Below are 13,364 nucleotides of genomic sequence, written 5' to 3' on the forward strand. Positions count from 1 at the left end.
GTGTGCCAAAACGCGACATTAATTTCTTGACCTAATACTTAATGCTTTGTTAAGATTGGTAATGGATAAATACTTTGTGATGTTTTTGCTTAACAAACACAAGGACTTCTTATCATTTACGTTTTGTAAAAAGAAGAACTTAATGGTTTTATTTTATATTTTTGGTAAAGGATAAATACTTCGTGTTTTGTTCTTGGTAAAATACAATAATTTCATAATTTTTATGTTTGAGAAATATAAAAGACTTAATGGTGTTTTTATGAATAGTATAGAACAAGGAATACAAGTTTTTACGAATTCATTCCTTACTACTGGGTTTGTGCCCGGCATGGCCAGGTGGATAAGGCGCTCGACTCACAATCTGAGGGTCGCGGGTTCGAATCCCACCAAACATGCTCGCCCTTTCAGCCGTGGAGGTGTTATAATGTGACGGTCAATCCCACTATTCGTTGGTAAAAGAGTAGCCCAAGAGTTGGCGGTGGGTGGTGATGACTAGCTGCCTTCCCTCTAGTCTTACACTGCTAAATTAGGGACGGCTAGCGCAGATAGCCCTCGTGTAGCTTTGTGCGAAATTCCAAAAAACAAACAAACAATTCATTAAAACAAGTTGACTGTGTAATTTCTTTTTCAGAGTCTTGCTATTTTATCTGAGCATTGTGAATTTGGGAAGAAACTCTTCAGACAGTATTTAAAACATTGTAGAGAAGCTAGTAATTACTGTACTCTGGATGGAGCTGTGAATTTTATTAGAAATGATGAGTTTTATCAAATAATTTGGTAAGTATTAATAGTATAAGTGGCATACATATTTTCTACTTACTATAATATAGGAACAATTTATTTGTATCCAAACTTTTGCCCCCCCCCCCCCCCCAGTGGCACAGCAGTATGTCTGCGGACTTACAATGCTAGAAACCGGGTTTCGATACCCGTGCTGATCAGAGCTCAGATAGCCCATTATGTAGCTTTGTGCTTAATTCCAAACAAACCAAACTTTTGAAAGTGTCATTTGGTACATATTTAAAATCTCCATGGCTGTGACATTGATGAAACAAGACATATCTTGTTTTATACAATTAACCCTTTCATTATGGCCTTTTACAGTGTTACATTCAAAATTTAACAACTTTATTATCAAAGTATGTCATGAAATTTGACAAGAAAACATAGTTTAGAACTCAGACTTTTATATACTATCTAAGTTTTAACTTCGTAATTTCAAAAAGAAACATTTTAGAAATTCCCACTTTTAATTTTTGTGTGTCATGTGACACAAAAGAAATGTGATTTCTCTAATTTAGAATTTTTTAACTTCAGAAATAGGCTGCCACAATTTCCAATCATTTAGAAACACAAACTGTACGTATGCAAGAATCTAAAATTTACACATTTTATGTTTTTGATTTTTTGAAATATCAATAATTTGGTTAAGCCTACCAGAGAAACCCCTACTCTTACCCTCTGACTTTCAAAATTGTTTGTTAATCAACTTTACATGACTAATGTACGCGTTTATTACTAATAGGTTTTCTTCTACGTGAGTCCATTTCTCATCGTCTCGATTATTAGATGTCTCTAGTTCCATCCTCTTCATAGTGCTGCTCTAAAAAGTTATCAGAATGTTTTGAACCTGTTTATAGGTTATTTAGAAAGTTGACTAAATTATAGTAGTTTTGGGACATTCTATTCAAGTGGCTGATATCGTTTTTGTGTTCTAAAAACGCATACGTGGAAACTACCCAAATTTACGAGGCATAGGGAAGAACATTTTATTTCCACATGAGTGTAAGCCACTTTAATAGTGGAGTTAGTACTATAAATCTTTGTTTTTATATATATATATTATCTATTTTTATATTTTGTAGCAAAAGTTACTAAAATGTAAACATTAGAAAAGTATAAAAAATAACTTTTTAACCTATAGTACTTCAATTTGTATTAGGTATAGATATTATTGACCACATTTCGTAACATAGTTTAACATCGCTTGAACTTAAGTTTTTGAGTTGACTGTTACTTAGAGGTGCCGGCTACAAGTTAAAAGATTTAAGGTTTGAAACATACTGGCACTGAACTTGCTCCACATTTTCAGCTCTGCGTGTGTTATGTGAATTCTGTTATTCACTTCAGAGGACCCAACAATGCATTTGTAGTAGTGTGTGTTTCTGACTGGCTGCTCTTCTGTTGGTCAGTAGTTCAAAATAAGGGATGGCTATATTTGAACCTAGGGGTCTCTGACTTGGTCATTTTAGCTCATGTGCACATATAGTGTCATTCATTTAAAAATTGCAATTCTAAATTTGCATCTTTTTCTATGATTGAACATGTTTCAAAGTTAGTTTTCCATTTGTAAATTGTTTACGTCCAAAGGAGAGAAATGTCAGCAGACTGGTTTTTTCTTGTCATCTAAAACATAAGTCAAGATTAATTTTTCTGATTGGATAGTTATATACTAAGATTTATCTTTTTCTTTTTATTATATTATTTTTCTTCTAATGTGTAAATACTCTTAAAATTATGCATTCAACTGTTATTGTTCAAGACTTGTGTGACCATAATACCACATGACGTTATTCAGTTACAAAAAAAAAATCTATCAAATCTGATTAAGGTGCCTGAAATGGTCCATATTCTACACATGTGCCCCATGTGGACTTACAACACTAGAAACCAGGTTTCAATACCCATGGTAGGCAGAGCACAGGTAGCTTTGTGCTTAATTACAAATAAACAAACAATCTGTACATGTTTTTTAGGTTTGTATTGTAAGCTTGTTTTTTTTCCTTTTTTAATAGTGAATGTATAGACATTTATTCCGAGAGCAGAAAAAAGATGGTAACAGCAGCATTTTTGATTACCTGTGAAATATGTAAGTGTTACTCATCTAGGAATGACTTGCTTTATATTTTGAAGTTATCCACGGGTAAATTTTACTTGATTTTTTAGACATTATAGTTTTTGTTATATTGTTTGTAAAATATAAGCATTTCTTGTTTTATAAGATTTTTTTTTTTCGCAATAACTGCATATTGTAACAAATGTGTTTGGTATTTACTCATTTTGTCCAAATGTGTATGTATTGCTGGCCAACCTAATGAAACATCATTACAGCGTTATAGTGATGAGATTGTTAGATTATATTATTTCAAGATATTGATATATGTATATTTTTGTACAAAGTGGTCACAATAAATATAAATCAATACAGAAGGTTGAGTATGTTCTAAAACATTTTTAAATATACAAATCAGCAAGTCACATAACCATACTCAATAAAAGTTGTGATGGAATGGCATGTACAAAACTGTATTTTAATATTCTTTGATGTTTCATATATAAAGTGATGCCATAATATATTGATTGCTTTTGGAGAGGGTATGTAGCAGCTCTTTTTCCAGTGCAAAATATTCATGCACTCAGATCATGAAAATGTTTTCAAGTCAGGTATATTGAATATCCAAGATAGGGAGGCCTTTTGTATTTAATGGCATTGGAAAACAAAGGAATATGGATCAGTTTGGGGTACCAGTTTGTAATCCATCATGACTTTCTGTCTGGAAGAACTTGTTGTGGTTTGGTTGAGTTGGAGGCACTGAGACTGAAGCAACCAGTTCCAAGCAACATTTTCATCTCAATTTACTTGTATTTTTTAAATGCTTATATCATTATGACTAACTTTAAATGATTGATACTATTATTAGCCTGGTCATATGGACATAAACGCTCTAAGCATAGTTTAAAATGAAATAAATATTTTTGTGCCAACTGTTAAGCTAATCAGGCTGGCACTGCCTGTATAAAGATGATCTGGATTGTTCATCGAAATAGTATTTTAAATATCTCCTCAATAGGTTATCAGAACTTTACAACACTATACAGTGTTTCATTTTATAACAATATCTATGTAATGACTGAGTCACAAGTTCTGGTAATGTCTGTAAATATCATAACAAAAAAGTTTGAATTTCTTGTTCTTCTTTCTTCTGCTTCTTTTTTTATTATTACATGATAACTCAAAAACCAAAACAATGGTGTCAACCAATTTTACTGAGGTGACATAGTTTCAAACAGAATATCAGCTTTTATAAGTATTATTAATTAGTTGTAATTAAATAAAAAAAACACACACAATTCTGGTGTAAATGATGTTATCATTACTCCTTGAAGCTAGCTTTCTTACAGAAATTTGGTGTTACTTTAAAAAGCTTAAGTACAGAGTGAAACAGGAATTATCAGCCAATGATAGATAAACAATAAATATTACAGTTGGAACTTCATTGTATTTATAACCAAGTTCTAAATACAACCTTCCTATATCTACTGAAACACTGCATTAAAAAAAAGCAAACAAGTAAAGTAAAAACTTATCCAAAAAAAGAAGTAAATGTAGGGATGACTAATATCAAGCCTTCAAAAACAATGCAAACAAGATAATAGGGATGACATTTGCATCGACTGTACATAACAGTACAGGCAAGAATTAACGTACAACAATATGTATAACTATTCAATCACAACTGAGTTTAATTTATCCTATTTTTGTTTGTTAACATTCTACCATTAATTTCTGGATAAATTTAGGTGGTGGTCCAGACCTTCTGGGCTTCTCTCTTAAATCTTTTTAAATCATGTGCCCCCTCCCCAAACAACAAACAAACATAATAGCAATATTTTGTGACAGTCAGTGTCATCTTTAATTTCAAGTAATTGACTGTTGGAATTATTGAAAACAGTAATTATCAGAAACACTAATTTTGAATAGTTGATTTTTTTTATGGCATTAATTGTAATCTTAATGTAATTGTCATTCATAGGTAATTGATTAAATTTCTAAATAAAATACAGTTCCTGAAATAAGTCATTTTATTTTAGAAAAAAATAGCATATGGGCATTGCAAATGAAAATAGTAAAAGGAAAGATCCAGTAAAGATGAAGTAGCCAATAGAAATTTGTGGATTTAAAAAATGGATTTAATAGGCGAAACAAGAAAGTTATTCTGGCCTTCCAGAAATGTTTTAAAACAGAATTTCATGTTTTTTTTAAAGAAATTAAAAGTTTCTGTGCAAATTTTTATTTGAATTTTATTTTATCTTAAAATATTAGGAACTGTGTATTGTAAAAAGCATTAGAAAACATAAAAACAATCCTATTTTTGAATAAAATAATAACAATTATGGCTCAGCGGTATGTCTGCTGACTTACAATGCAAGAATCTGGGTTTGGATACCCGTGGTGGGCAGAGCACAGATAGTCCATTGTGTAGCTTTGTGCTTAATTACAAACAAACAGTTTGAAATGAATAACCACCTAGTGGAATGATTTTTTTGTTTGAAGAGTTTATGTAAACAGATATTTATCATGTTATTTGTATGCTCTTAATTTCATTATTTTGTCACTTACACTGTTTTTTTTAGTTCATTTAAGCTATTCCAATATTCCTTATGGAACGTTAGAAGAAGAATTTGAAATAATATCATGGGGAAATGAGGTAAGGACTTTGTCCCCTGACTTTATGCTATGTGGCAGGTGCACAAATGGCTCTAGGGCAAAATTGTACAATTGAATTAACCCTATGGTTCTAGGCACTATTTTTAAATTCCTTTCTGTGTATGGTACTGTGTTACGTTGAACATTTAATTAAACCACTTTACGCTAAATATGTGTCAATTAAATTAACATTATAATGTGTGCTATAATTTGAATTTTTGTGTTATATAAGTTTTAATCATTTTATTTCAAAGGAAACCTTTAAAAAAATTACTTAAACTACAGTTTTTGTGTCATGTGATCCACGCTTTGAAAACTCTCGACTTTAGCAGTGGTTCACATAAGCTGGCAATGTACATGAGTGTGTAGATGCTAAGTATTTGTGTTTGACCTATTTGACATGTGATATCCAAAGTCTGTAGCTGCTTTGTCTGGGAAACAGATATAAGTTTTTCAACCCTTTCTCACCTTCTGTACTTTGCCTTAAGATATACAACATACATGTAGTTAATTGACACAAGTTTGTATAATCATTAGAAAGAGCTCAGTATACAATGTACTCAACCAACTGTTAATTTGAAATTGGAATGCAGTTTTCATAGTGAAGTAGATGTAACTGCCATTAGTATTGTTGTCTGCTTGATAGACTATAGCACTTACGGTGGTTTCTTACCTACAGTTAGAGAGAGTTACATTGTATTTAGGTCTTACTTTTATATTTTACTTAATTATATATTATGTGTATTTTAAAAATCATGCTTCAACGGTTTGATGATTTTTTATAAGTTTAATTTGTCACTTGGATTGTGAAAAATTATAAACAAAATGACATGTATAAGTGACATCTTGTTTTGGCAATGCATCTCTATGGGAGGCTGCCAAAATTCCTTCACAAAGCCCTCCAGGCATCAGTTGATTTATTGACATAAATGATTATGGACAAAGAATTAAAAATAAACTATAAGTTAAAAAATAGAGATGTGAAATTACACGTACAAGAAAAATACAACTATTTTAGTGGATTTCTATGAAGAGTTGAAAGTTATGTACATATTTCCATGTGTTAATTTTAAACATTTCATTGCACTATGTTGATAATAATAGATAGATTTAGTGATGTAGCAGAGAAAATGGAAAATGAAATATAGATATTTACATTAAAAAAACTTTTGATATTCATTTATGAGGTTCTAGAAACTATACAAATGAAATGTCAAACCTCTAAGTATTAAAATAGTATTTTAATACTTCATATAAAAATCACCTTGCTGGTAAACTATTAAGAGTGAAAGTGAAGAAAACTACATTAAATAATGAATATTTTATTAGAAATAATAGAAAAAAATCAAAATTAAATGTTATTTTTCTGAGACTACATACTTTTAGGAACATTCTTGTCATATTTTAAACAGTTTCATCTTCTAGTTTTATTTTTGGAATGAAGTACGATAAGAGTGAAGTTCCCTTCTAATAAAATTAGAAGCTGGAAAAACGCACGTCAACCTGGATCCTGTAACCAGTGCAAAGTGGTTTTATTGATTTTAACTGACTTCTGTTTCACAACCTCAAGTGTTGTGGTGTTATGTAAATTGCCTATATGTAAGTTTTGTAATAGGTTAGTGATCTAAACATGTAAAGAAAGCTCTTTTCTCCATTATTTTCACCTGTATGTGCTACTATGGCTTTCAGTTCAGCAGAGATTTTCATAGAAGTCAGAATAATTAGTGTTTATTCTTTAATTCACTTTGCAGTTATCGCTTTAACTCTATATATTCATGGAGAAATTTTTAGGGAAAATAATTCATTAAAAATTTTGATTTTTTTTTGTCTACAGATGACTTAATTCTTACTGAAAGCTTGTGGAATTTTGTGAAGATACACAGAATGTAGTAGAAATTACAGTATTTAAACTATAAAGGTCAATTTGGGGCCACAAACTTGACTGGTTCATCTAGTACTCTGCTTTTCCCCAATAAAGGTGCTTTCTAATATATATATATAGGCTTTATGAGGTAAAACTGGGAGATGTTCAGATGTGTACAATCTAGGATTGTTTTTATGCCTAAAAGCAGTAACAGTAATGTTATTTGATTAATCTTTAAAAATATTTCTTAATTTGTTTGTCTTAACCTTACGATGCAGTCCTGAAATACTTTACACTGTTCCAGTGGTCGGGTCTAGAATACCTGTGCAAGCAATATTGTATATTTGCTCAATAAAAGATGACTCCTACAGAAATATTTGTCATGAAATTATAGAGAAATAGAATGAGGTTCTTGGCAACATATTCATTTATAATAGAATTATTGCACAACAAAAATTGTACCAGGTCTCTTGGACCCATGACTGCAATCTATGGTTAATACTAAGATCACCAATGCGGTCTGTTGTTCCAATTGCAAGGTGATCAATTATTGTTTTTACAATAACCTAATAGTGTGTTTTTATTTACTTTTGTTTTAGGCTTTGGAACTGAAAAATAAGGGCAATGAAGAGTATAGAGATAACCAGTTTTCCCAAGCAGTTGCATCTTATACTAAAACTATAAAAATGAGGTAGGTATGCATTATGATTAAATGTTTTCAATTATTCATTTCTTATAGACCAGATATATAAAAACCTATTGATCATTAAGAACAAAGACTTTATTTTAACTTCTTGATTTCAGAAGGTAGAAACTACTTTTAAAATTAATGAGGTAACTTGACTGTTATTTATTTCTTATATACCAGATCTTTGATTTGTAGTAAAAGATTTTAGACTTTATATAATCAGTATATTTTGTGACATGAAGTTTTTCCTTTTTATTACATTTTGTTGTGAGATTATTGACTGCTTTCCCAAAAAATGTATTTAAGGCTTATGAAAACATAAGTTATTCAGATCCCTGGATTTTGAAATTTGAAGTAGACTTAAAATGCTGTTATTCTTTATTTTACTTGTGTTCTAAATGTTGAGCATTAAATATGTAAAAATGTATTTAAGGCTTATGAAAACATAAGTTATTCAGATCCCTGGATTTTGAAATTTGAAGTAGACTTAAAATGCTGTTATTCTTTATTTTACTTGTGTTCTAAATGTTGAGCATTAAATATGATTTGTTCTACCACTTTGCTTCAAACACTAATGTCAGAAAAATTGTAAATTAACTCCTTATGTACAGTGTTAAAACCTTTTAATAGATGTGAATTTTTCGTAACATTTGTGTGTTTAATCATGCATTGCACTTTAGTCGTTATAATAGAATCCTCTACTCGAACCGGGCAATGGCATATCTCAAACTTCATAAGTGGAATGAAGCTGAGCTGGACAGCCGAAGAGTTGTTATTCTTAAGCCTGACTGGTGTAAAGTAAGTCTTGTTAGTAAAGTGAGACATAAGTTGAACAAAAAAGTTTCATTTGTTTCTCCCCCCACCTTTTATTTTTTATTAAAGAGAAGTAATCCAATTCAATGCATTTTATGAGCTCTGCATTTTATGGTTTTATTATTAAAGTTCGGAGTAATCATGAAATTCTGCTTTTCAGTTATAAAATGATTATATACACTTTAATTCCTTTAGTTTGTTTATAATATTTTCATTCTTATTTAAGGGCTATTATCGACTAGCTCAGGCACTGGAAGGACAGACTGAATACCATTTGGCTCATTCTGTTTGTTTTTTTGGGATGAAACAAAGCAATAATACAGATTTACTCGGACTAGAAAAGCAATTGATTAGGCTGTGTAAGTTCACAAATACTACAGTGGTGACTCCTGCACATTACTGACATTGTATGTCTATTGTAGCCAAACATAACAGATAAATAGTTAAGAAAAGCAAATCATTATTAAGTTTGCATTTTGAAGATATTAAAAAGGTGTTTATATATCATTTTTTGATTTATTTTAGCTCATAAATGATTCTTTTTTTACAATTATAAACAAGTAATTTGATCACTGACAGAATATTGTTTTAAGCTAAAATTGTAGCAAAATATCATATCATTATCAAAAATAAATATCATTGTAAAATTAGGAAAAAGTTATATCCTTTCGTTGGGATAACTATTAAATATTGAGTTGGAAATAAATCTGATATGTAATAATTTTTTTCTTTTTTATTTCAGGTTTGCAAAATAATGGTCCATGTAACAATAAAAAAATAAATAATGGAAGGTAAGTTAATATTTCTACTTTCATTCTATATTTCCCAAATTATTTGTGCAATTGAATGATGCTGTTTGAACAAAAATGTAAAAAAAAGTCTGAAAATCTCAATGTGACTATACTATCAAAACAAATGACTGAAAAAATCCCTAATAAATATATCATATTGAGTTAATATCTGCATCTATTACCTACCTTTATAATTAAAGTGTTGGCCAAATGTATCCTATTTTGTTGGATAAATTAAAAGGTGTTAATAATCAAATGATTTGCACTCAAAAAAAAAAATTAACAACTATAGAAGATACTATAATATCAATAACAAATATTAAGAATGAAAACAGTAGTTGCATGAGTTTAATTTGGGGATATTTGAGTTTATATTTGCAATTCAAAACAGAATGAAACTCATTCCACAATTGAGGAGCTATGGGTAAATTGTAAAGTTTGACATTTTGTGTTTTCCATTAAAGTACTGTTTGGAACCTTCAGTTTTAAACAATTTTTTTAGTGCTTGAGTTTTTTTTTTCTTCTGTATATTCTTATATACTTATTTATGCAGAAATCTTTTCAAACAAGAAGAGAGACCATGAGGCCAATTTTTCTTACACATGGCTGCTGTTGAGTAAACTAAGCAGGTTTGCCCCCAAGTGGCTGAGCGATATGTCTGTGGACTTAGAACGCTAAATAACAGATTTTAATACTCGAGGTGGGCACAGCACAGATAGCTCATTGCATAGCTTTGTGCTTAACTGTAAACAAACAAAGTAAGTTCTGCCAAACTATGTTTAGTTATTTATGACTACAAGGTTTAGTTATTGATGACTACGAGGTTTAGTTATTGTTTACTACAAGATTTAGTTATCTGTTACAAAGTTTAGTTACCATTTAGTATGAGCTTTAGTTACTGTTCGCTACAAGAATTAGTTATTTTTCACTACAAGGTTTAGTTACTGTTCAATACAAGGTTTAGTTATTGTTCACTACAAGAATTAGTTATTTTTCACTACAAGGTTTAGTTACTGTTCAATACAAGGTTTAGTTATTGTTCACTACGAGGTTTAGTTATTGTTCACTACGAGGTTTAGTTATTTTTGACTACAAGGTTTGGTTACTGTTCAATACAAGGTTTAGTTATTGTTCACTACAGGGTTTACTTATTTTTGACTACAAGGTTTAGTTATTGTTCAATACAAGGTTTAGTTATTGTTCATTACAAGGTTTAGTTACTGTTCAATACAAGGTTCAGTTATTGTTCACTACAAGGTTTAGTTATTGTTCACTACAAGGTTTAGTTACTGTTCACTACAAGGTTTAGTTATTGTTCACTACAAGGTTCAGTTATTGTTCACTACACAGCTGAGTCATTGTTCACTACACAGATGTGTCATTGTTCACTACACAGATGTGTCATTGTTCACTACACAGCTGAGTCATTGTTCACTACACAGATGTGTCATTGTTCACTACACAGATGTGTCATTGTTCACTACACAGCTGAGTCATTGTTCACTACACAGCTGAGTCATTGTTCACTACACAGATGTGTCATTGTTCACTACACAGATGTGTCATTGTTCACTACACAACTGAGTCATTGTTCACTACACAGCTGTTTCAAGTCCGTTACTTCAAAATTAGGATGGCTAGTTCATTATAGCCATTGTATAGCTTTGAGAAAAATTCATTAAACAAACATGTTACATTTTTCCCTCTATCCAACAGGAAAACATTTTGAATTTTGCATTATCGTTGCTTGTTTATCGTTTAATATTCATCCTTGTATCTTTTCAGATATAATAGAGAATTTGCACAGTTTGTGAAAGAAAAAGATAAAACAAAACATGATGTGAGTGTATTTTATTTAGAATTTCAGTCTTTGGTAAAGTTTCTGTGTAATTAATTTTTCTTCCAGAAGTTTGGAATTGCATAAAAAGCTCTCTTAATTTGGGGGATTGAAGTAGTATAGTTTATTATATTTTAATATAGTTTAATAATGTATCAGTCTTTTGTGTGTTTCTTCTATTAAAATAATGAAATATAGAATGAATTTTACTATAATAATAAGTTATTAAATGTATTTTGAGAAATTAAATATATTAATATATTTTGGATAAAGCTTGTTGGATTTTATGGATCCGGTTACACCTAGATCAGAGCATTATGTATTGCTCTGTTTTCACAATTATACTTTTGCAATTTAGTGTTTTATACGGAACAGTGTTTTTGTTTAATAGGATGTTCCAGAACTTGTTCCTGATTCTTCCGATTCAGATGAAGAAACTTTCAATCATAATCAATTTACACGTAATGAGGTATAAAAACTTTACTTTTAATTATGGTTAAGAAAGGATATTACAGCTTTCGTTGAATCTTAATTTTCTTCTGTTAGAACGGTGCTTTTTTCATTTGTGTTTGTCACAGTTTACAAACTTCTTTTTGTTTGTTTATATATATATCTTGAAAATTAAGTTTAATTTTTATATGTAAATGTATTGAATTTTGATTTCTTTTTTCAGTTTCAAAACAATTTCGTTTATGCTCCATATTTCATTTAATTTTAATCTTCATTACATTTTAATCGTGTGTTATGTTTTTACCTTTTAAAAAAAAAGCCTAATATCATACAGTCTATAGTTAAAAAGAGACCATTGGGTTCTTCAAGGCTGTCTTTGTATACCTATCTTTAGGGAAAGTAAAACTAAACCCATGTTTTATTTTACAGAAAATTTTTGATTAACCTCTTTTAAACCCTTCATTCCATAAAGCAGGCCCGGCATGGCCAGGTGGTTAGGGTGCTCGACTCCCAAACTGCAGGTTGCAGGTTCGATTCCCAGTCCCAACAACTTGCTTGCCTTTCAGCTGTGGGGGCATTATAATGTGATGTTCAATTCCACTATTCATTGGTAAAAGAGTAGCCCAAGAGTTGGCGGTGGGTGGTGATGACTAGCTGCCTTCCCTCTAGTCTTACACTGCAAAATTAGGGACGGCTAGTGCAGATAGCTCTTGTGTAGCTTTGCACGAAATTCAAAACAAACAAACAAACCATAAAGCAGTTTCTCTGTTAGAAAAATAAAGCTGTCTTATCTTCGAGAAATCATGCAGACAAACACACACACAGGGATGAAAACGTAACCTGTATCGCCTTCGGTGGCAGAAGTAAAAATGTGTTATGAGGATATGGGTGGATTGATATTGAAAATTAATTTTGGAGTTCAAAGCTGTGTTCAGAGAGAGAGAGAGAAATATTTATTACTATAACTGTAATACCCAGTGTCTTGAAATTGAGGTTTCTAATGTAAAATATTAAATTTTTGCCTTTTTTTAATCTACAAAATGAAACCTTAAATCAATGGAGAGCTCTGCTCCCCCCCATCAATCTGAGATGTAGTTTTTTCTGTCCTCCCAAAACTATATACCTTCTTATCCCCCTCTCCAAATAGAATAACAAAAAACCACTGCTTTTAATCACCTGTAACAGACAGTTCAATTATTTTTGCAACTCTGACTTTCTCATCTTAGTTGTTTAAAAGTTTTATTGCACAAATTTATAAATATGCCAGAAACAGAATATAATTGTATTTGGATTTTTAAAATAAAAAAACAACTGAATGGAAAGAGATATATAATATGTACAGTTTCCTCTCACTGACGTTCTGTTCACAGAAACATGAAAATTATCATAGATTTATTTAAATTATTAATATAAAAAAAAGATTAAAACACTGA

At 30.5% G+C, this 13,364-nt stretch overlaps 1 protein-coding gene across 1 annotated transcript in view; it reads left to right on the top strand.

Annotated features, from left to right (window-relative positions):
* LOC106459746 overlaps nt 1–13,364 on the top strand; it is a 64,327-nt gene that overhangs the window by 12,493 nt on the left and 38,470 nt on the right. The window contains exons 6-14 of the mRNA XM_022386300.1: nt 632–777; nt 2,796–2,869; nt 5,416–5,489; nt 7,952–8,043; nt 8,721–8,838; nt 9,080–9,212; nt 9,596–9,644; nt 11,430–11,484; nt 11,873–11,950. Coding sequence (XP_022242008.1) covers nt 632–777; nt 2,796–2,869; nt 5,416–5,489; nt 7,952–8,043; nt 8,721–8,838; nt 9,080–9,212; nt 9,596–9,644; nt 11,430–11,484; nt 11,873–11,950 — 819 coding nt within the window. The remainder of the gene's footprint in view (nt 1–631; nt 778–2,795; nt 2,870–5,415; nt 5,490–7,951; nt 8,044–8,720; nt 8,839–9,079; nt 9,213–9,595; nt 9,645–11,429; nt 11,485–11,872; nt 11,951–13,364) is intronic.

Source organism: Limulus polyphemus, unplaced genomic scaffold (genome assembly GCF_000517525.1).
Source record: "Limulus polyphemus unplaced genomic scaffold, Limulus_polyphemus-2.1.2 Scaffold656, whole genome shotgun sequence".
NCBI classification, from domain to species: Eukaryota; Metazoa; Arthropoda; class Merostomata; order Xiphosura; family Limulidae; genus Limulus; species Limulus polyphemus.